We start from the raw sequence: 25185 nt of genomic DNA, 5'->3' as shown, positions 1-25185 counted from the left end.
ATTTCCTTTAGTCAACTTTTTACTAAATATGTGCAACAAGTATTTATGAATGCAAGAAAGCCTGCTACTATAAAATCAGATATTAGTGAATGGAAAAAAGGTTTTCATTGTTCTCTGGTTATATGATATTTGTGTGAGTTATTATCCTACGGCCTTTCTTACTCTTGCATCGTGTCTATATCATAACATTGACAGCTTAGGCTGTCGAATCCAAAAACATCAACTAATCGTCGAAAGCTTACAATAGCGAATGGCCACATAATCAAATTCTTTCCTAGGGAAAAAATTTGAGTGGCCATCCGTAAACAAAATAAACACACCCAAATATAGTGGGGGGCTGAGCCCCCACACCCCCCCAACTAAATATACCAACTCCGAGATCGCTCTACATTGGGGAAAGGGCAAATCCCCAATAATGGCCATGCAAATTCTTTCCTGAGGAAACTGTTTGCTATTGTAAGCTTTTGATGATTTGGTGTCGATGTATAAGCATTCGACAGCCTAAACTGTCGACAGTACAATAATAACCCTTGCATCAAGGTTCATTTATTGGCCATTTCAGCATGTCTATCCGTGGATCCTCCTCTTTCAATGCATTTTCATATAAAAAAGTTTTTTAAATGGATTTTGCATAAGAGGCCTCCAAGAAACCTGGTGGCCCATCCTTGGAATGTTAATTTTATGTTAGAGAAGCTAATACTTAATCCATTTAAACCAGCTAACATGGGTGACTTTTCTTTCCAGAACCTAAAAAGGAGGGAGAAAGAATACCCCATACCTTGCATGTCTGGAGGCAACTATTCTGGTACTATCTTGAGACAACTAAATTTTTCAGATCTTCATATCAATTGTAAATTTCTTGTGAAGGAAATGAGAAGGGGCAGCCTGTTTCAAAACAAACTATTTCCAAATGGTTGCTTAAGGCTATAACCTTTTATTATAATCACCACTGCAAAGCTATATTAGGCAGGGTCAAGGCCCACTCTAGCAGGGCTTGGCTTCATCTGTGTTGTTTTGGAAAGGGATAGATTCTAGGAGTATTCTGGAAGCAGCGTCCTGGTCATCTGTACATACTTTTACAAATCAATATAAGGTGAATTCTTGCTCTAGGTCTTGATCATGATTTGCTAGGACCATTCTCTATGGACTCCTGGGCTCCTCATTCCACCTCCCAAATGTAGTAAGCTAGGGTAATCTACCCATATAGCTTAGGCTACTGCATCAGTAATGAACTTTATGAACATAGTACAGTTGTGTAAGAAAACTTACTACAACAGCAGATGTTCGATTGATCACTGCTGCTGTAACTGCTCCTTCCCTCCAACCCCCCTTTTTGGTGTGTTTTTTTTTTTTATGCCAGAGTTTAGATATTTACCTTTTTAATGTCCTTCCTGGGCTTACCCTACCTCTGTTAGTTAGCATGAAAGCTTTGAAGAGCTTGGCTCCCAAACCTGTCTTTTTAGTCAGCTCAGCTCATGCTAACTAACAGTTTGGGCACATAGAAGGTGACCTGAAGCTTTGGATGATGGCTGGCAGTTATATCCTTTGTAGGATATAACCCATACAGCTTAGTGCCTTGTTTGGGCCTTGTAGTAGCCTAAAACAGTAATCATTCAAACACCTACTGTTTTGGTAAGATTACTTGTACAACTATACTTTGTCCCTTCTTTTGGAATTGGCCAGAGGCAATAACCACAAGCTTCCTCTGTAACTGGAATCACTCGCATAAGATCAGAGGTGTTCAAAACAGTCTAACTCCAAGCAACTACAACTGATAGCCTGGTTGATAGGGCTTTAATACCTTTAAGCACCTTCTTCCTCCAAGGACTTACAGGAGGTATTAAATAAGGCAAGAAAACTTGCTACTAAAAATCTTAAATTATCAAATGGAAAAAGTTTTCTAGTTGGTACCAACAAAATAATGAGAACCCATTCAGGGCTGCTGATTCTGTGATTCTTCACTATATTTGTGTGGGTTTCTTTCCTATTGATGGTCATAATCCTCAGTCAGGGTTCATTCATCAGATGTTTCGCTGTGTCTAGCCTTGTATCGCCCTTGTTCAAGACACTCCTAGGTTAAGTTGTTTTTGAAAGAGGTATTGCATTTGAAGCCTCTTTGAAAATAGTTGTTTCCTCCTAGTTGTTATTTTGTGTATGATTAACTCTTTCTCCATTTGGACCATCTCAATAGCCTGACGATGTTCTTGACAAGGAAGACAGTCTTACTGTACTGACATCTGGAAGAAGTGTTAAGTATATGAGTTGCAAGTTTCTATGGTGAGTCAACCTTTTCTTATTTTCCACAGAGATGAGGTTTCCTCAAGGGCTAACCTCTCTTTTGTGCCTTAAGTAGTATCCATATTTACTTTAAGCCAACTATCCATATTCCAGTTTTCTTTCCAAAAATGAGGAAGAAAGGATACTTTGTACCTTGGATGTTCACAGACAATTCAGGTACTATCTTCACAAAATTAAATCTTTCAGAACTTCTGATCAGTTGCTCAGATCTATGGAAGGTAAGAACAGGACCACCAGTGTCTAAATAGATTATTTCCAAATGGTTCTCTCAAGTTATTACTTTTTGTTACACCCACCACAACAAAACTGTTCCAGACAGGGTCAAGACCCATTTTAGCAAGGCCTTGATTTAATCGGTGGCTTTTTAAAAATGGTTAGATTCTAGAAGTTTGCTAAAAGCAGTAACTTGGTCCTCTGTACATACTTTACAAAGCACTATAATATAGATTCCATCTCAAGATCTAAGACAGACTTGGTTAGGACCAGTCTCCAGGGACTGTCTTCTTTCCTCCTCTCATTCTCTCTATGGTATGCTAATCTACCCATATAGTTTAGGCTACTGCAACAGTAATCAGAATGATGAACACAGTATTGTTGTGTAAGTAAACTTACTATAACTATAGATATTTAAATGATCACTAATGAGTAGCTGCTCCCTTCCTCCATCCCTCCTTTTACTTTTGGATATTATTTATGCCACAGTTTGGACAGTTAGCTTATTTTCTTAGCATTGCCCTTCTCAAGGCTTTAGCTTCCCTCTCTCATTTGGCATGAAAGCTGTGAAGGGCTTGACACCCAAACCTTACTTATAGACAGCTCTGTTTGAGCTTCCTAACAGTTGGGTGCATGAAAGACACTGTAAAACTTTGAAAGTTTGTCAGCTGTTATATCCTTAACAAGATATAACCCATATGGCTTAGGCTACTGCAGCACAGAACATTGGAACATCTGCTGTTATGATATGTTTACTTACATAAATGTATTTTCTATGGCTTCTGGTTAGTGGCCAAAGCCCTTGCTGCCCACATAATGCCTCTTTAGGCAAAGTCTAGCTACTGGACATGACAAAATAACATACAATACTGCAGATTGCAAATCTGACTGTATTAATGTTACTGCTCTTAATGTGAGAAGTGTTAGTAATAAATTGTGTGATCACACTGGCCTGCAACTTCAATAAATCCATGTCTGTTTTTAACTGAAGCTTGCTTTCATTGTAAAGATAACATTCCTCCTTACCTGGGTTTATTGCTCATCATACCTTCAGATCTGAGTAAAACTGCTTGGGCATTTCCATATTTTTGTCAGAAACTGTGTCACCTATAGTCAGATTCTTCAAGATTCACAAATCAGACTTATTTAACCCTGACTTACCAAAAACAAAACAAATTTTCATTTTTATTATCTGCTGTTGGAAGACCTCCATGCCCCCAGATTCCTAAATGTAGTCACAAAACTTCTCAGAGCGAAAAGTCCTTTGATGATGGGTGACTTCACTTATCTTTTGATAAACTAATGTACTTGCATCTCAAAAGATGATTATTCCCTAAGATTCCTTAATTTTTAATTTCTCCAAATATTTTGGGTTTCTAATTCCATGACGGGAAAGGACCCCATTCCTAAGTCAAAGTGCGATTAAAGTACGTGAAATTAATATTTTCATTCTTTGATGTCAGCCGGAAGTGCTCTTCGCAGCACCTGCAACGTGCCCAGCAATGACTCCTGCAATTTGTACGGAGTTACATGTATTGGTAGCATATCTAAAAACGATTGTAGGCTTTTTTTTAATAAGACCTGTTGCTCCTACTACTATTGGAACTATTTGGGTATCTTTCTTCCACATTGCTCTCATTTCTGCTTGCAAATCCTGATACTTTATAACTTTGTGTTTCTCTGTACGCAGGACACTGTAGTCACTGGGTGTGGTAATTTCAGTGATCAATGCTACTTTTGTCTTCTTTTCTTGGCACACTATATCCAGTTTTCTAGCATCTGTTTTTTGAACCGTTGGTAATGGATGATCCCATGTGATGTAGACTTCATCATTTTCTGTGATGCTTTGTGACTCATGTTTCCAGTGTTTTTCAGCCACTTCAGTACCATAATGTTTGCACAATCCCCAATGCAACAGTCTCGCCACATTATTTTGCCTTTCAGTATACAGTCCTTCTGCCATTACTGTCGCAGCCAGGTGTGCAGCTGTTTCCAATTCTGTTTTGCAAAACCTACATTTGTCTGTTTCTCCCACATGTTCAGTGGACTTTGTAAACCAACGTGTATGTAGCCTACTATCTTATGCCACCAATATTAACCTTTCATCGCTTGGTTTGAATTTGCCTGTTCTTAACCATTCCTGCATTTGTTCCTGATCAGCATGAGGTTCTTCCAAAAATGTTCTGTATTTGCAACTGTATTTATGCATTTTCCACATTTCTTGCCTTCTCATCTGGGCCTTCCTTGACTTAATAAACGATATGATATTGCCTTTTTCCATCCATTTCTTAGCAGATGGGTTTCAGATCTAACACTGGCCTTTTTTTTCAGACTTCAGGATCAGTAGCTCAGGCTTCTCCGCTTAACCCATAATCTCCACCTGTTCCCAGCATTACCTCAGATCTTGTTTGTCTGTTATTGAGTATGGACATGATTCGTTACCTTAGGTTCATCTTAGCCAAGTTCTTAATGCCTTTTGGCTTTTTTTCTTATTTCTTTGTAATCTATATATGAAAATAGTGTTTTATCTTAATTTTCTGTAGATTTCCTTTCCTTCCCTTACCACAGGAAAAAAGAGGGAGAGAAGCTTTTCCCATAGGCCTTGCACAATCCTTTGGCATTTCTTGCATCTTTCTCATTAGTTGTTGTCTAGTATTTTTACCTTACTGTTGTTGGTATTTTTTGTGTATTACCTCATGCCTGGGGGTATTTTTCACTACTGTTGGTAGAACTGTTAAACTGTTTTATTTTCTGATAATTAGTAATATTGTGAGAATGCTTTTGTTTTTTTCTTGGATAAGTATGTGAGCAAACCTACTTGATTTAAGAAATGTGTGGTTTGCAGCCTCAAAATGTCAAATTTGGATACGTACATTAGGTGTATATGTCCACCTTGAAGAGGATTGCTCAATTTGCATGGCATTTGGGCACCAAGCAATGACTGAGCACTATAACAAGCTATTCTTTAAGGGTCTTGTTTGCCAGGAGAATCTTCAAAATTGGCATTTGCTTCTGGAGTGTCTCCATCTGGGAATAAGACCTTAAATGAAAAAAAAAAGAGATATGAATGGAAAAACCCAAGGAAAAGTGAAAAGAGATGAGGAAGTACTCTCTGACCACTCTCCTTTGTCAGTGTTATCTTTGGCTCCATCGACTAAACATTCTAAGTCCTCAGATCCTGCAACCAGAGATAGGGCATCTTTTGTTTGTACCATCCTTTGGAACATCCTTCCTTGAGACCACCCTGGGAGATAAGTTGCTGGAGACTCTGTCCCATCCATTGAGGAATGGAAGGAAAAGACATCAGATATGAAAGTTATGTACTCACCATAAAGACATATCTGTGATGACAGTTTCCATCCTTTCTCAACTCACTTCCCTTTCAACTCACTTCCCTTCTTCCCCCCTTCTGTGTCATGGAAGAATATTTCCATTTATAGCTTCAGGTATGACCATATGACTTGTCATTGGTGCAGATATTCATGTTCTTCCAGAGAAGACTGCTTTCTCTTATTTACCTGTTTTTCTTTGGTGGTATATGTAGTCACCTTTTTGTGTCATGCTATTGAAAGCAAACTCGATCTGCGATAATGTTGGGAACATTAGGGAATTATGGGTAAGGGGAGGAGCCTAAGCTATGGATGCTGAAGTTTGGAAGAAGGGCTGATGTAGAATTTGAAACCTACCTGTTGAGGAAGGATGGAAACAGACAACACAAATCTACCACTATGGTGAGTCTAACTTTCATTTAATTCCATAGCACCAATAGTAAGTCAACACACCAGAGGTCAGAACATTCTAGACTTTTTTCTTATCAACATAGGCATCTCCATCTCTGACCAAAAATTAGTGGCATTCTCCATTTAAATTTTCAAGCACTCTCAAGAGCAATTCAGAATTTAAGCACTTCATATAAACAAACATAGTCATCTCTAAGATGAGCTGTAGAAATTTGCTTGCAACATCTCCAGTCCCTAAGTAGTTTCAGCTTCTACTTATACAGCCACGTTCTGTTCCCACCTGCAAAAGTATGTAGATCTGTCAGACCCTATTAAAACCAAATATAATGGGACTTTTAAAAGCAAACTGTCTTAGTCGCCTGATGGTATAAATAAATAGTATAACAAAATAAAAACTTTTAAAGTCCTGCAGCAGATCTAAGTTTACCCACATAAAAGACTATAAAATGAACAAAGAAGTAAAAAACTACAGTCAGGAAGATCAGAGCAAAACACACATTGAAACTAACATCTTGAGCCAAAAATAATGATATTTCCTTTAATAATTATATCAGGAAATTAAGAAATAACTCTCAACTAATCCAAAATATCACCATCCATTCTGACCTTAAAGACACAGTTAATATACTTGCAGATAAATTTAATGTTTATTTTACCCCTGAAATGGTCATTGAATTTCCACAAATTCCAGAGTCCCTTGCATTCCCCAAGAATTTAAGAATGTGTCCTTATTACACAGCTAAAAGTTAAAAATGTTACTCCAATGAGCTCAGATAATGTATCTGGATGTCTAATAAATAATAGTAAACATGCCCTTGGGGAACTCCACCTGCACATGTTTAATTTAAGTACAGGGAGTATGTCCCTGAAGTAAAGAGAAAGGTGTTATGAAACCCCAGCACAAGGAGGCCCTACCACAAACTGGGGGGAACTATAGATCCACCAGCCAAACTAGCCTAATTTGCAAAGCCGTGAAACACATGTCTGACTTCATAAATGGTGATATCAAAAACTTGATCCAATTAGACCTTCAACAGTTTGGCTTTAAGTGTAGATCAGGTCTACTTAATTTAGTAAACAATTTCAAAAAGTTCACAAAAGCCTGGAATAGCAGTCCTTCAGTCCATACAGCATATTTGGACCTGGTGAAGGCAAGCTAGATAATTAATTTTATTTCATTTTATTTCTATTTATTTTATTTTTTTTTAGCTTTGTTGACTGGGTTAGTCCCTGTCTAGGCAAATTACCTTTTTTTTTCAGGTGGAGACCCAGGATTGTATTATATTACAAGGGGGAAATTGGCCAGGGCATAGGGTAATATCCCCTACTCTTTTCAGCGGGTGCTTTGGGATCATTTACATCCACCTCAACTATCACTGACTGGAGCAGACAGGACTTCAATTTAATGTTTCATCTGAAGGATGAATGACCATTCTTCATGCTGGCATTTTCAATAAGCATATGTCAAGATTAGAGCAGTCATTCCTTGGAATCAAAACCGTTAAGAGTTTCCCCTATTGTCATGTACTCAAGGCAAAATACATAAGATGACTATTCTAAACCTGTATCGTTTTATATGTCTCCTTATGTCAGCTTATCATTCTGTCAGTGTAAATATTTTTCTTTCTGACTTACCTTTGTTTCTAGGATACCATTCAGAACATAGATATAGCTGAAGAAGCCAATCTGAATCTGACTGGGGGAAGTGACAGCTACAGATTTGAAAAGATAAAGAAAATTTACCTGGAAAAGAAAAAGAAAAATGGCACATTTATTCAAACCGACAAACCAGTTTACAAGCCAGGGCAGACAGGTAAATGTAGAGGTCATTTTACTAGGATATAGGCTGTAACTGTTGCAGCATGAATACCTGGAAATGAAAGCACTGAAGTGGTATCTGTTTTTCATTTGTTTGACTTCACCTGAGAGCTACACATAATCTGCTGCATCTAAAGCTATCTGCTGCTAAAAGAACAACAATTAGTATAATTTTGCACTTCAGCTGGTTATTTTTACTGTATTTCACAAGAATTCTGAATTATTTGTAACATTTCTCACACTTTTTTAGTGTTTCAAAGCTAAACTGTTTCCGCTGTTGCTGTAGTACTTAATTACACTGTCTGCTAGTTTTACAGGACTCTAGTATCTAGAGTGTATGGTTTCCCTTCACTTGAGCTCTAAAACCAGCATTTTTATATTGAGAGTATTCTGACTTCACTCTTGTGTACTGAAGTGTGCTGTAGCAGACCTGTCCGTGATGGGGATTGCTGGCTGAAAACATATTGTGTGTTTTCCTGATTAGTCTGTAGGCCTTGCATTATAAAACGTGTTTTTCCTGATTCTGTATAAGCCCATTGCTTGCATGGGTTTCTGCTCAATTCCACAAATCTGCTTTTGGTTTGGCTACTTCTTCTGAGAGTTACAGTGAATCTACTGCATCTACAGCCATCTGCTTCTAAAACCAAAAATAAGCATCATTTGCACTTCTGATGATTGTGTCTGCTAGTTTTACAGGACTTTAGTATATATATTGTGTGTTTCCCTGAACTTGAGCTCTAAAACCAATATTTTTACAACAGGGTTTTCTGACTGTACTGTTGTGGCAGAAGTGTGCACTAGCAAACCTGTCCGAGTCTGGGACTGCCGGCTGAAAGCTTTGTGTGTTTTTCTGATTGGTCTGTAGGCCTTGTTGTTGTAACACTTGTTTGTCTGATTCTGTATAAGCGTAGAGTTTGCATAGGTTTGTGCTGAATTCCTCAGAGCTGCTCTTGGTTTGGCTATTTCACCTGAGAGTTACAGAGAAGCCATCCACTGGTAAAATAAGGGAAATAAGTGTCATTTTGCTCATATGCTGGTTATTTTTTACTGTATTTTATATGAATTCTGTATTAATTTTACATTTCTCTCACTTCAGTAGTGTTTTAAAGCTGATCTATTTTCACTGCTGCTATAGTACTTAATTACATTGTCTGCTAGTTTTACAGGACTCTAGTATATAGATTGTGTGGTTTCCCTGAGACTGAGCTCTAAAACCAGCATTTTTACTTTAAGAGGGTTTTCTGACTGCAGAAGTATGCTGTAACAAACCTATTTGAGTTGGGGGCTGCTGTCTGAAAGATTATTACATGTTTTCCTGACTGCTGTGTAGTCTTTGCTGCTGTAAAATGTGTTTTTCTGATTCTTTATAAGCCCAGTGTTTGTGCTAGGCTGCCATCCGTGCAGCAGCAGTTAGCAGTGGCCCTGTATAGAAGCAAATGCTTAAAAGTTAAAGTTTCCATTAGAATAACTATTTCTGCAAACTTACCCAATAACTCTACTGTTGTGGGAGCATCTGTGTTGAGTACAGAGCAGCATCACCTTGGTGGATAGCTGCAATTCACACCCATATATATATATATATATATATATATATATATATATATGTGTGTGTGTATATGTATATGTATAGCACCCATTCTTCATCAGTGCTGTTATCTCAGTCCAATCAAATCTACCCACTTTTCTCCCTGGTTAAACCCATAGTAAAAAAACTGAAACCATGGATAGGCACTTTCCTGCTATCTCTGTAGACAGCCTTGTGGACATGGGCATCCTTAGGCAGTGTAGCAGTTGCCTCATGTATACTGACAAGCACTTAATCCTGAAACAAACAAACACATTATGTGAGAGATATAGTTACACTGTGAAAATTGAGACACGACTCTCAAATACTGATAAATCAAATGACAAACACATTGTCAACACACATACATCATTTCCCTCACTAAGTAAATTCTCAACACACAAACCCACGTATGTGGAGGCATTCTGAAGTAACTTACCAAAACCTCAGAGGCCTCACATATGCTGCTATCAGGAACCACATGCATCAGTGTCTCCACAAGCAAACCCCTAAGGCAAAACACCACACATTCAAACATTTTGGTCATTATATACACCACTGTGAGACACACAGAAGCCCCCCTCTCACCATGTTGGATAAAGAGAGGCATCGGATGTTCTTTTCATTCGTTCAACAATTGGGTTTGGATCTGAACCTTGGATCCAACTTGGCTATTTTCATTAGATTCTAGGATCTGACTCTCAAGCTCCTCCCTTACCCATAATGCCCGATTGCTGTATTACTTCAGGTTCTCATTTGCCGCTCTTCAAGATCAGTCGGGATTGTGACTTCTCAAGCTCTAGTGGGTGTTGTGTGAGTTATATAGGATTGTATTTAATAATTTTTTTCTAGTTGCCTTCTTTTCTCTCCAGTTATATTTCATTTCGCTTACCTCTTTTTCTGACTTCTTTCCAATTTTTCTACCGTAGGGTATTTTCCATTTACTATTGCTGGTAATTTTCTTTTCTTTACCTCGGCCTGAGGTATTCTCTGTTGGTAGTACATTCTGTTTTCTCTTCTGCTAAAAATAAATAAATAAATAAATAAATAAATAAAGGAGTCTAGAGAGTTAGACAGGTTTGAGTAGTGAATGTATGCATCAGAGATCTTTGCTTTATGGTCGCTGAATTATTTGGCTCATTTCACTAGGTTACAGAGGGACTTGGGCTGCCAGTTCAAGCATAGCTATTAGAAGACATACCTGGATGTGGTTGTGTGATTTTGTAGAGGCCTTTTAAGGTGTTATTCATCATTGCTCCCTTTGATAGAGCTTCCTTATTTGGGCCAATAGTTAGAGACACACAGTGAAAAGGATGGAGAGACATTATCTGTTATGGGAGTCTGCTTTTCTACCCTGCAGAGAACCTTTTCTAGCAATCAATGTGGTGGTAAGAAGGAATGGTTCAGAAAATCCCAAGGGCCTTTCCAGGAGTTGCATGGAGATTTTTCCCCTAGTTGCACAGGCTGAAATAACGATAAGTGGAGATGCCATCCTTGTGGTATAGGGGGTCTGCAGACTCAATGATCTCAAGATTTTCCTGGACAGGCCCTTTCAGCACTCCTGAAGGGTTGTCCGACTGTCCCTATCTGGAGGCAGTTGGGAGGGCACTTGCCCTTGCATGTAAAAGCCTGGACAGTCATCACACAAGATTCTTGGGTGCAAAGGATCGTATCCAGAGGATATTTCATTCCCTTTTCACAAGTTCCACCACAGATAAAGTCTCCCTGATGTTCCACTCAATCCAAGAGAACAAGAAGCTCTAGAGGTTTAAATGTTGCTGAAATAAGTCATCCAAGAGGTTCCACCAGACCAAAGAGGATCTGGAATTTATTCAAGGTTCTTTTTAGTGCCAAAGAAAACAGGGGGACCCGAGACACTTTCTGGATCTCAGTTACTTGAACCAATTTGTAAAGAATGCCACATTCTGGATGGTCATTGTTCAGTCCATTCTACCTCTCTTACAGAAGGACAACTGGATGTGCTCTCTAGATCTTCAAGACATGTACTGTCATATGAAAATGAACAGGTAATCCTAAAGATATCTGCACTTCCAGCTGGAAGCCCGTCCTTACCAGTTCAGAGCTCTGCCCTTCGTTCTCACTACAGCCCCAGGCTGCTCACCAAATGGATGGCAGTGGTGGCAGCTCATCTAAGATTGCACGGATCCAGAGTGTTTCCTTATTTAGACAACTGGCTCCTTACTGCACTGACAAGGTGGTGTTTGGAAAATGCAAGGTATTACCTGTTACATCTGTCTCATTCTCTGGGGATTATGATAAATCTGGCAAAGTCTCAACTTCAACCAGTTCAAATGTTAGAGTTTATAGGGGCTCTTCTAGACATGGTGAATTGCTTAGCTCTTTTACTTCAAAACAGTATTCTAACTTTGAAATTGCATGTCAGTAAGGTCCTTTCTCATCCTGCTCCTGTAGCAAAAATAGTACTCAAAGCCTTAGGATCGATGGCTGTTGCAATACCCTTATTACTGTTTGTTTCTGTATGAGAATTACTCACTGGACCCTAGTAGTGCAGTGATCGTATCAACAACAGTCTCTATGATATCCAGTATAAAATTATCTCAGGTGTGCAGAATATTATCCTCATGGTGGATACACTCTGAAGAAAGTTATCCCAGTTAGGATAGAGGATATTACTTGGGATATACAGTCCAAGGCACTTGGTCCCAGGTAGAGGCCAACTTGCATATACATTTTCTAGAAATGAGAGTGGTGTTTCTAGCATTGCAGGCCTTTCAGAGCTCTCTACCCCTAGGAACTATTGCTTTTCAGATGGACAACATGCCAGTAGTCTGGTACATCAACAAACAAAGCCCATCCACTATACCGAGAAGCGAAGGTCTGGAAATGGGTGATCTCCTTCGGCCGCTTTCTAGTAGCAATGCACAAAACAGGGAAATCCAACATATTAGCGGACAAGCTCAGCAGGACCATTCTGATGCCTCACAAGTGGTCTCTCAATCAATCAGTGGCAAATATGATCTTCAACAAATGGGGTCAACCATGCTGCAACCTGTTCACCTCTCCCCTCAACAACAAATGCAGCAGTTTTTTTGCCCTAATTCCCCCTCAGGGGCAGTCACCAAGGGATGCTGTAGTCTATGCTTGGCACTCCGGTCTCCTTTATGCTTGTCCTCCACTGCCATTAATAGCAAAGTTTCTTCAGAAAGCAAGACAGTTGAGAAACAAACTAATTCTCATTGCCCTCTGCTGGTCTTGGCAGATATGGTTCCCCTTTCTGTTGTCTCACTTAATATGTCACTTAATATGTATCAGGAGAGACATATTAAGTGAGACAATAGAAAGTCTACCCCCTGTTGGTCTTGGCAGATATGGTTCCCCTTTCTATTGACTCACTTAATATGTCTCTCCTGATACTGGATCCCAATCCAGATCTCCTATCGCATCCAGCAGGAATGATTCACCCAAACCTTGCAGACTTCAAATGAACCACTTAGTTTCTCCAATTCCAGTAATGGCTAAATACTCTAAATACTCCAGGCTTTCCTCCCCATTTCAGCATATTCTTGCCACATCCCACAAACCGTCAACTAAGAGGATATATAAGAGGAAATTGAACAGACTTTCTTTTTGGGCTCAACAGAGAGACTTGGATCCATTCACTGCTCCTGTACCAGCTATTTTAGATTTCCATACCAATATTATTCATTCTGGGGCAAGTTTCTCCACCATTAAAGTACAGCTGGCAGCCATATCTAACTACCATGTTGCAGATAATGTCTCCTTTAGCTTCTTCTAAACTATGTAAAGATTTCTTGAAAGGTACCTTTTTGCTTAGACCTCCAATTCGGGATCCCACTCCACCTTGGGACCTTACTTTGGTGCTACAGTCACTAGTATATTCACCATTTGAACCTTCGGCTAAAATAGACCCTAAGTTCCTATCTTGAAGAACTGTCTTTTAGCAGCTATCACTTCAGCAAGGCAAGTCCAGAACTCCAAGTGCTACCTGCGAAACCTCCATATTTATTTTTTCATAAAAAAAGAGTTACTGTACGCACTAACCCTTTATTTTTACCTAAGGTTGCTTCTGAGTCAAATATGAATGAAGTCATTAAGCTACCAGTTTTCATTCCAAATGTTCAGAGTAAAGGAGAATATACTCTCCATCTCTTAGACTTCCATAGACAACTCCAGTTCGACCTTTACAGGAGAAGGAATTTAGGAAAACTGATCAATTTGTCTCCTTTTCCAAAATTAAGATGGACAAACCAGTTTCAAAAATTACTCTGGTAAATGGATAACAGATTTTATTTCTTGTGTTTATTGCTTGAGAGGTATGACTTTACCAAGGCATCCAGAAGCTCATTCAACTAGATCAATGGCTGCATCAGCTGCTTTTTGGGTTAGAGCCTCCACTGATGACATTTGTGCAGCTGCTACCTGGTCTAATGCTCATAGTTTTGTTTTGCATTACAAATTGGACATCATCTCCAGAAACAGAGCATCATTTGGTTCTGTGGTACTCTGGAACATCCATCCACGAGGGCCTCCCAAGATAATCATAGCTGTGAACTCTGTCCCAGTCATTGAGGAACGAATGAAAAGGACAACATCAGATATGAACGTTATGTACTCAACATAACTATGCATCTAGGGTGTCCATTTCCATTTTTCCTCAACTGCCCCCCACCTCTGTAGGGGTGTGAATAATGTGAGATGTACCTCTCTGTACTATATATAGAGAGAGACATGATGAACCTCTCTGAATATGTGTCACAGGCGGGTGTGAGCCTCACATTGAGCAGCATTCTACCCTCACCAGGAATGATACCACAGTACAAACAGTGATGACTGACTTCAGTAATTGGCTTAGCTACTGGTGTCATTCCAAGGGGAACTGTGGTCAACAGACTACTCTGCTTTGCCAGAGATGGTCTGCATGTGTTGCCACTAAGCTTTAGAATATTAACCAAGGCATTAGCCACCCACAGAGTGCCTTTTTTAAGCAGTGCCAAACCAACAAACCTACCAATGTAACACATTCTTTTAATGCCCAGCTTAAAGTACTACTGTTCAGTGTTAGGAGTCTTGACAAGAAACTTCGCTCCCTGGAAGCTGTCCTTGCCCTGGAGAATGTTTGGCATCTATGCAGTTACAGAGATGTGATTCAAGTCTGCGGAAGGCACCACAATAGTGCAAGGCCCACACACATTCAGACCACCCTCTGAAAAGAGAAACAAAAGGAGGATGTGTTTCCATTTGCAAAAAACAATCACACCTCCAGATTGGTCAAGCAGGTTGACTCGATTAAGCTACTCCATATCCAGCTTATCACAGGAAAAATTCCCCAGCATATCATCGTTAGCTACAGGTCCCCAACCATGAAGCAAGAAAACACTCTGCATACCTGAGGTTACTAGAATTACTTGCCAGCCCAGCACATTACTCATGGGCATTTTTAACTACCCCTTCATAAACTGGGAAACATACACAAATGCTAACACGCAGGCTCAGAGATTCCTGGAGTCTGGCAATGAACCAGTTAAACAACTGCATAAAAATGGCAGTACCTGACTGATGTAAACCCAATTTTAGCTAGGAAAACAAGTTACCCTGGTGGACCCCAGGCATAAATAGACTATACAGCAGGAGGAAGAAATTTTTATCTAGAAGTAAGATGGAGAGTACACAACAGAGAAAAAAGTCTCTCATTAGTCTCAACAGGCAAATCAGGGAACTAGTCAAGTCTTTAAAAGCTAAATACAAGATTAAAATAGCCTCCCAAGCAAAGGACAACTACAAAGCTTATTTTAGTTATGTCCGAAATCTTAAGGGAAATACTCAACAATGTGCGAGTTGGCTGCAGATTGTAGTACCTCTACATTGCCAGAAGACTTGCTGGCCAATATATTCAGGTCAGATTTCACCCCCTCATCACCTCTGGTCACTCCCTATGAAATAACCCCTACCATTCCTTTGCCCGTTATCACAAAAGAACAGGTCATCACGACACTCTCCAAAGCTAGAAACATGGCATCAGTGGGCCCTTATAACATCCAAAGGTGCCTATTAAGTAGCTTGAAACATGACCTAGCAAACCACAGCCTCCGAACAGGCTTTGTCCCAGAAGAGTGGAGGACAGCAGCAGTCATCCCTCTGCACAAGGGGGGACCATCAACTGATCCAGGAAACTACCAACCCAGAAGTCTTACTAACCTCATATACAAGGCTATGGAAAGAGTAATCATGGACCTAACTAACCACAACATAAGAAATCTCCAGACTCTAGACCTGAACCCAGTTCGACTTTGTCAAGGGCTGGTCCTGTCTGCTTAATCTGATGGATTTCTTTTTGAAGGTCATTAAGGCAATGGATAAGGGTAAGTCAGTCCATACTGCTTGCCTTGGCCAAGGCATTTTACACAATACCCTACTTGGGTATTATAGATAAACTTACAGGACTGGGCATAAACCTCTACATCACCAAGTGGACAAGTCAAGTGGCTCACTGATAAGACACATGTTGTTAGAGTGGAGGAATCCACATCCAGCAAGAGGCCAGTCCCTCGTTGGAGTACCACAGAGCTCACTGCTGGGCCCCCTCCTGTTTATGATATACTTCTCAGATGTCAAGGCAAATGTAGATGGCATTTGGCTAACCAAGTTTGCTGATGACTGCAAGTTGGGGCAGCCATTGACTTCCCAAATTATGTTGATATCCTACAGAAAAGACTGTTAAAGACTAATGACTGGTTTCAGAGCCATGGCCTCAAACTTAAGCACAAAGAAGTGTATTATAATATTCTTTAAGAAATTAAATAACCCTGAAAATTACAACAATGATAGCAACCCTAAGGGTGTACCCTGTGGTGAGAGATCTGGGTACTCAGATAAATAGTAATCTAAACTTTGACCACCATGTGTCCATGGTGGTGAAGAAATCATTCTACATGGCTCAGCTTACAGGTAAGGGCATGGCATCCAGAACTAAGAATGTCATAGTATCACTGTACTCAGCACTCATCAGACCAATAATCGTGTACAGTGCACCTATTGATGTGTACCTTGCCAGGCACCTGCAACTGTATGAGCATCCTCAGAGGTTTCTCACCAAAAAATACAGGGTATAACCAACATGTCATATGCAGACCAACTAGAAGCCCTATAGCTGTATTCAGCTTCCTAGCGATTATCACTTACAAATCAGTCTCTCACCAAGACCTAAGAAAAAAAGTTGCATATTCGCAAAACTAATTGCACAAGGGTTACCCGCTCCAGGGATCTAAGCCTGATCTCTGACATCATTAGATCATGCTGGAGAGGCAGATAGGTGTCCCAGAGATTGTCCCTGCTATGCAGTAGGCTTTCAATTCATGTGAAGCAGAACCCTTCTCTGACCATCTTCAAGCACATTCTGGAATAATGGATGGGAAATTACAAATTCACTCCTGGGGTTGGTGTCCATGTCCCTTATGACAGAGGCAGTCTGTAAAAATTGTTAAAATCCTCCTTGCTGACCCTTGATATCTTTCCTCTGGAGATAAAACAATGGGTAAATCTGGGTAATCACACTTGTGCAGCTGTGGATTTAGCATGTATTAGTAATGGGGTGTGGGTGGTTCTCTTCCTTCTCAGTGGGGGGAGGGGGGTAGAGTGGCTTGATCCCTGCAAAAAAGTGTGTGTGTGTGTGTGTGTGTGTGTGTGTGTATATATGTGTATTGGGTTGAAGCATCAACCACTTTAGGAGTAAGCTACAACATGGTGTGGCTGTCACAAGATTTACCCATTATTGGTGTGGTTTGATCATGAGGGTGAAGCCCAAGTAATTAAACAAAGCCAGCAGGGGGTAAATCTTGTCATACCCACACACTGGAGTGGAGTATTGCTGTTATATAATGACATTATTTAAATAATTTGCCATTGTATGAATGAACTTTAATGTTCTTCAGCAATTTCTTCCTTGTTTGAGATTGTGAAGCATATAGCACATGCATTCAGTGTGTATGTGCCAATGCTATACAGTCCTTACTTCTTGTAAATGTGATAATTAAAAATGCAAGAGCTAAATATCTTGGAGAAAAATGCTGAACACTGTAAAGTTTTAAAGTGAAGTGCTTTCATTCTTAAGAAGCTCTTGTGAATAAAAGCAAAGCATTTCACTATAAAAGTTTACATAGTGAGAACATTTAGTTCAGTTTGCAGTGATCCTGATACTATGCATGTTAACTCTAGTGTTTTTTTTGTTTTTTTCTTTTTTTTTTTTTTTTTTTTAGATTTTCAGAGTTTGCCACCTGCAGAGTGCTTTGCTGCCCAGACATTTATTTGGCAGCTAGCACTTTTAGCAACATACATATACAAAAAAAACAAGCAATTGTGTGAGTTCAGTAGCTGTAGCAGTAGCATAGGGATATTGTTTTCAGCATGCCTACTGAACTCTTTTTGTGATTAATGCTAGATTTATAATAAGCACGGTGGTTGATCTGTCCAATAAGCATGCATGTTTTTGAATAGCAAAAAAATCTTTTATTACATAATTTTATCCAATGTTGTCTTTCTTCGTCCATTTCAACTGTGGGTTATCGGATCTGATGGGGTCCAACCTCAGCACCAACTGGAAGACGTCTGCTTCAGAGCTCTGACTCCTTCCCTACCCATAATCCCTAGACTTCCACTTGAACACCTCAGATCTCGTGTGCAAGAGTTCAGACTCGTCCATCAAGTACTTTGTATTTTTTCCACTTGTAGAAATATCCTTTTTTGTAGTTCATAGTTTTATAGTTTTTTTAGTATGTAGCTTGGAGCTTGTAGGTTTGTAGTTTATAGATACTATAGATGTTGTAGTTTGTAGGCTTGTAGTTAGTTTAGTAATAGTTTTTTTCTGGTTTGCATTAGTAGTGTGTTACTGATTCTAGAGTTTTCAGTAGAGTGTTTAGTATATGTAGTTATAAAATAAGCCATTCTTGCTTCAAGATGTCAGAAAGTCAAAACTTTTACTAAAGTTCAGAGTCTGGGCACAAATTGCCACCACAGGAATCACACTCTACATGTATATACTGTTTAGGAGCGGAACACCTGGAGGAGCCATGCCAGGCTTGTTCCTCATTTAGTGCACGGTCTCTTTAGCAAAGAAGGGAAAAGTTAATTGTCAAGGGAATTCTACCCCCCGTCAACCCCGTCTAGCTCTTTTTCAATCTCCAAGGAGAAGAAGCTAAAGGAAACGGAGAAGTCTAGAAAGAGGACACTGGATCTGACCCCAGCACCTGGGTCTGATTCAAAAATACCTAGGCATTTGCATCCATCAGAATCTTGGATCCATTCGCCTGCTAGTTGGCCCTGGTTCTTGATGGAACCAGTGAGCTCCAGATAATATTCCCCAAGATCTGGACCAGCTTCATTGGCATGATTGACCCAGTCCTATATCAAGTCTGTCAGATCAAGATGCTGACAGAGTGATGAGGATATCCCTAAGAGCACAGATCCAGCTCAGGGTCTCTCTGTGCCATCTCCTTGGGTGGTACTGAGTGCAGGTCCAGTTGCCCCCCCTCCATTACCTTGTTTGTTGCTGATCCACTCATCAGAATTGGTGATTTTGTTGCCAGTATACCCCAAATGTTGTTGGACGTGAGAACTTTACCGTCTTCAACTCTGAAGGGGTCTCTCTCATCGTTTATCAATGCCACTTATGATGGAGCCACATTGCTTGGAGCAAAAGTCAAAGACGCTCTAACTAGAAGTCTACAGGATGGTAAGACCTGCTCTGCCATACGCATTTGCTTTTCCATGCCCCAAAGGTCTGTTCTTTTCCAGAAATCAGAGAGCAAGGAAAAATATGTGGTTCAGAAAGTCTCAAGGGTCTTATCAAGAGCTTTCTAGTGATAGACTTCTTTGTGGCAGAGGAGGAAGATATCATAATTGATATCTCCCAAGAGGCAGAAATAGCCCACATAATCGGAGTTTTAGAGGGCCCTTTTCTGAAAAAAACATTTTATCACCCCTGAAGGGTTGCCCAACTGTTGCAGTCTGGAAACAGTTGGGGGGGGTTGTCTCTATACCCAAAAGCCTGGCAAGAAATAACAGATTCCTGGGTGCTAGACATTATTTCCAGAGGTTATATAATTCCTTTTTACCGTACTCCACAACCAAAGAAGTCCATTCAAACATCACAATCAGTGAACAAGAACTGGCAGTAGTGAAAATTTCAAAGCCACTAGGAAAAGGAGTCATCTGTCCAATCCCCAAAGACCAACAAGGAGCTGGAGTCTGTTCAAGTTTCTTTTTACTTCCAAAGAAAAAAGGGGACCTCAGACCTATTCTAGATCTGAGCAAATTTGTAACACAGTCAGAATTCCAGATGGTCATGAGTCAGTCAATTTTACCTCTTTTGAAGAAGGACGATTGGATGTGTTCTATAGATATCAAGGATGCATTCTGTCACATAAAGATAGAGAGGTATTCATGGAGATATCCCTGTTTCAGTCTGGGAACCAATAACTTCCACTTTTAAGCACTGCTGTTTGGTCACATCACAGCCCTCAGGGTGTTTACAAAAAATGATGGCAGTGGTAGCAGCATGACTGTGTCTGCTAGGGATACAAATTTTCCCATATCTGGACGATTGGCTCTTGACAGCTACCTCAAAGCAAATATTGTGTCTGAACAGGAGCTCCTTGTTCAGAATGCTTTGTCAATTAGGCATAATAGTAAATTTACCAAAAAAGGCAGCTTAACCCAACGCAAAACATAGGAATCAACGGATGCCACCTGAATACTGTCTCTTAGTCAGCTTACCCCATCAAACACTTGTCTCTTTAGTTGACAGACTCTTCTCTTCTAAAATGTCATTCTTTGAATGCTAAGTATTATGGCCTTGACCATTCTGTTAGTCCCTATAGCCAGGTTTGATATGTGGGTGCTCCAGTGGACACCAATACAATGGTCACAGAAGTACAATCACCTATGCACCAAGATCAGGCTGATGCCAATATGCAGAAAACACATATCATGGTAGATGACATCACCATCACTAATGGAAGGCCTTCTCTTTGTAAGAGACTGTCCTTCAGCAGTGGTGACAATGGATGCTTCCTTTCTAGGGAGGGAGGATATTTCAAAGGGAAGACTGTCCAGGGCACCTGGTCACAGACAGAGGGACAGAGGCAAAGTTACACATACAAGTTCTGGAGATGAGGGTGGCCCTCCTAGAGATGCAGGCATCTCATGATGCTCTTCCCAAAGGTGCAGTAATGGTACAAACAGACAATATGTCAGTAGATTGGTACTTAAACAGGAGCAACACAATCTTACCCCATGTGTCGAGAAGCCATAAGGGTATGGCAGTGGGCGGTGTCTTCACAATGCTTTCTGATAGTAATGCATATTCCAGGGACTTCCAGTATTCTTGCAGATAGGCTAAGCAGATGCATTCTGATGTCTCACGAGTGGTCCCTCAACCTAACAGTGATTACAAAGATTTGTAGTCACTGAGGCCAACCTTGCAGTGATTTTTTGCTTCATACCTAAATTACAGATGCAGCAGTTACTTTGCCCTAGCTCCTCCACAGGGACTGTGATGCTGTAATCCATCATTAGCTTCAGGGTCTCCTCTACACCTTTCCTCCTCTACCACTGATGAACAAGTTCATACAGAAGGCGCAATTGTGCAAAGCCAGAGTTATCCATATAGCACCCCCTTTTGGGCCTCGACAGATATGGTTTCCTTTGCAGTGGCCTCTGCTGGTTAATCCTGCTTGGATGTTAAAACACTTTCCCCGACATATTATCCCACCCTGTTGTTCTGCCTCATCTGGATCAGTAGTTTTTGAGATTAACAGCATGGTTCCTCTAGGTTTACCATTATCAGGAGGCACCAGCCTATCACCCTCTTTAGTTAGCCTTCTCACAGCTTCTCAGAAAAGTTTCACTACAAATCTTTACCTCAGTAAGTGGAAAAGATTTTCCATATGGGCAAATTCCAAAGGTCTAGACCCCTTTTCCACTTCTGTACCTTCTATTCCACAATTTCTGGCAGAATTATTTCATACTGGTTCCAGCTACTCCACAGTCAAGTTACAACTAGAAGCAATTTCAGATTTTCACACAGGCCAGGACAATTCATCTATAGCATCTTTAAAGATTTCAAAAGCCTTTTTAAAGGGAACTTTTCTTCTCAGACCACCCATCAGGGATCCTGTTCCCCCACGGGATTTAACCATTATTTTGCAAGTGTTGACACAGCCTCCTTTCTAACAATTAACTTCAGTTGATATAAAATTCACTACCTGGAAAGCTAGCTTTCTTGTGGCTGTAACTTTGGCCAAAAGAATATCTGAACTGCAAGCTCTTTCATGCAGGGCACCCAGTTTGGTCTTTCACATGGACAGGGTTTCTCTTTGAACCAGTGCTTCCTTTCTTCCAAAGATGGCATCCAAAACTAATATAAATCAAAGCATCAACTTACCTGTTTCACATTTTTGTAACAAAAGCAAATATCAATTGCAGTTACTAGATATTTACCATCAACTGTGTTGTGACCTCCATAGAGCCAAGATATTTAGGAAGTCAGACCAACTATTTGTTGCATTTTCAAAACAGAACCAGGGAAAGGCTGTATTTAAAATAACTTTCTCCAGGTGACTTTTTGAATGTGTCTCCTCCATATATACCAAAGACAGAGGTCTGACTCTGTGAGTTAAACTAAAAGCTCATTCCACTAGAACAGTAGCTACCTCTGCTGCATTTGTTAAGACTTCCCATTGATGACACTTGTGCAGTGGCTAATTGGTCTACAATTCACACCTTTATTTCTCATTATAAGTATGATGAGTAGTCTTGGGCACGCTCATCCTATGGTTCCACCATTCTTAGGAATATCTTTGTATGAGTTTATTGAGGACTTAGTACTTGGGAATCTGTCTCACAGCTGAGGTGGACAAAACCAGACAACATTGGATATGAAAGTTATGTACTCACCATAATTTTAGATCCATGTTGTCTGTTTTTTGTCCAGTTCAATGTCCTACCCAACAATCCACTTTCCAAAGTGTCATGGTTATTTTTATAGTGACTGGGTTTTTGGCTATCCTTAGCTGACAAACCTTTTTTCTATTACTGTTGTGCTTCCGTCACATAATTTAGTATGTTGCTGTCGTATGGTTCAAGTTTTCAGAGTTACATTATGAATATTATTATGGAGAGGAACTATCCGCTATCAGGCAAACTCCATCTGAGGTGTTTAGGTGGAGCTGTAAGGATTATGGATAGGGGAGGAGTCAGAGCTCTGAAGCAGATGTTTTCCAGTTGGTGCCAAGGTTGGACCCCGTCGGATCCAACAACACACAGCTGAACCAGACAAAAATCAGGCAATGTGTTCCTATCATTATACTGAATTCATAACTGTCATTTTTATTTCATTATTACTTTGATCCATTTAGACTGAAGACATGGTAGAACCCTGCTGCATACCTGCTACTCTTCAGAGTGCAGCTTTGTCTCATTCTCCTTTATTGCTTTAAAGGCGGACCACAATATAACATTATTGCTGTAATGTAGTTTAATTCTAGTCCACAAAATTAAGAGGTGCAAATGAGAGAAAATGATTAAACTAAATGAGTAAGACAAAAGCTGTTCTGCTTGTATAATTTTATTTATTTATTTGGCAAAGTAAGACGCTGTCCGGTTCGATTCTCAGCTAGAGCGTCTTCTGCGTGGAGACATGCGTGAATGGGCGTACCTTCGTTAAAGGTTGTGCGGCAGAGCTGGTAACTCGGCACGTAAAAATCAACTACCAATTAGCGGACCGGAGTTCCGCTGTGGTGACCCCTAACCGGGAAAAGCCGAAAGACACAAACAAACATTTGACAATTGTTTACTGGGATAGTCGGATGGGGCACAGGCCCAATTTCAGCAGAAGCCCAGGGGGAAAGCCCCAGTAGATACAAGTTACAAAGGACATAGGTTTTAAACTTATTCAGCAGTAGCATAAACAAAATAATACAAATTATACATAACACATATACAAAGTTATACATAAAAGCATATATAAAGGAGCTTAAGTAGTACATAAAAATAGTAGAAAATAAACAGTTGTTTCATGTGATATACACTTATAATCATGAATTTAGGTAGATGTGAATTTAAAATATTTTTCTCACTTTTAAAGTTACTGTAACTCAGGTCTGCAGACAGTTGCTGATCACCTTGTCAGCACACAGGAACCTGACACCTCTTTATCGGACTGCTGGCAGGTATGAATAAAGTCGGGTCTATATTATATTATTGCATGCAAACAAAAGCGAACAATAAATACTCAACCCCATGTAAGCGAAAGCTTACAAAGTCGAAACCTCAGAACAGTGATTTTTTTCCCCGAGGGAAAAAATTTGCTGTTCCAAAATAAAAAAAAAAACTTTAAAACATTACATAATGTGGGGGGCTTCACCCCCCCCCCTACTTAAATATACCAACTCCGAGATTGCACTTGGAAACGGCAAAGTAACGAAAGCAGACAAGCAAATTCTTTCCCAGAGAAAGAATTTGCTGAAAAGCCGCTTCACTATTTTGCCTTTTCGCTCTTTTCGGTTCGATCAAGATGCATTCAGCAAACTGCGTCTGTGATCGGGGTAATAGGAACCCAATAAAATAGTTTCTCTCTGCACTTCATCTCTTAAAAGGAGGCCAGGATAAGAATGTGTCCTGGAAAAAACATGTTAAAACATTCCTCACCCTACATGACCACACACAGATCTACTTCACATGACTGAAAACACAAAATGCTGAATTTCATTTGACTGAGACCACAATACTTAATTTTCAAAATACTGAAAACTCATTTGACTGAGTCTCATTATACTGAAAGCTTACAATGCTGAATTTCAAAATACTGAATTTTAAGCCATAGACATGCACACTTAACAGCAGCAATGACTGTTTCCAAAACTTAAAAACTACTGACTTACCCTCGTAACAGAAACTGGGCAATATAAAACCAAATTGAGCTATGCCCCCAACAGCTGCCCCCCCCAACTATATACTAACTCCAGGATCGCACTACAGTGGAAAAAAGACATATGCATTTTACTTACCTTATAGTACTGTACACCTATACTGCTGGGACTGCACAGAACGTCCACCATATTACTTTAGATACTTCCCATAGAAATGTAGAGAGACATGCCCACATTTAGAAACACTACAACATTACTTTCTATGCTACTATTGGTATTATGACGGTTGGCACTTTAAGTTATGGTAATGTTCTTTTATCACAAGCAAGTCACAGGTGAGCAGAAACACTACAGCTTGCACGAGTGTATAAATACTGAGCATGTGCAAGCCTGACTGCCATTTTGTAGTTAGCTGTTCAGATGTAAGCATTTGTGTATGTAAGGTCTGTCTGTTAACTAGTTCATTTATATTTTATGCTGTTATCCATCCTGATATGTTTATATGTATTAAAGCGTCTAAATAAAACACCCCACCTACTTGTCATCTGTTTAGAGAGAGAGAATCGACATGGTGTCAAAAGTGGCATGTCTAAAAGTACATGGTGTCAGAAGCAGCATGGCTAAAGGA

At 39.9% G+C, this 25185-nt stretch overlaps 1 protein-coding gene across 1 annotated transcript in view; it reads left to right on the top strand.

Annotated features, from left to right (window-relative positions):
• The window catches only part of LOC122808680 (alpha-2-macroglobulin-like), a 2380392-nt gene that overhangs the window by 238768 nt on the left and 2116439 nt on the right, over positions 1–25185 (top strand). The window contains exon 3 of the mRNA XM_044079659.1: positions 7899–8064. Coding sequence (XP_043935594.1) covers positions 7899–8064 — 166 coding nt within the window. The remainder of the gene's footprint in view (positions 1–7898; positions 8065–25185) is intronic.

The sequence above is a fragment of the Protopterus annectens genome, chromosome 8.part0 (assembly GCF_019279795.1).
Source record: "Protopterus annectens isolate FY-2018-M chromosome 8.part0, PAN1.0, whole genome shotgun sequence".
In the NCBI taxonomy this organism is placed as follows: Eukaryota; Metazoa; Chordata; order Ceratodontiformes; family Protopteridae; genus Protopterus; species Protopterus annectens.
The sequence above is the reverse complement of the archived record's forward strand: the minus strand, read 5'-3'. Positions and strand labels throughout refer to the sequence as shown.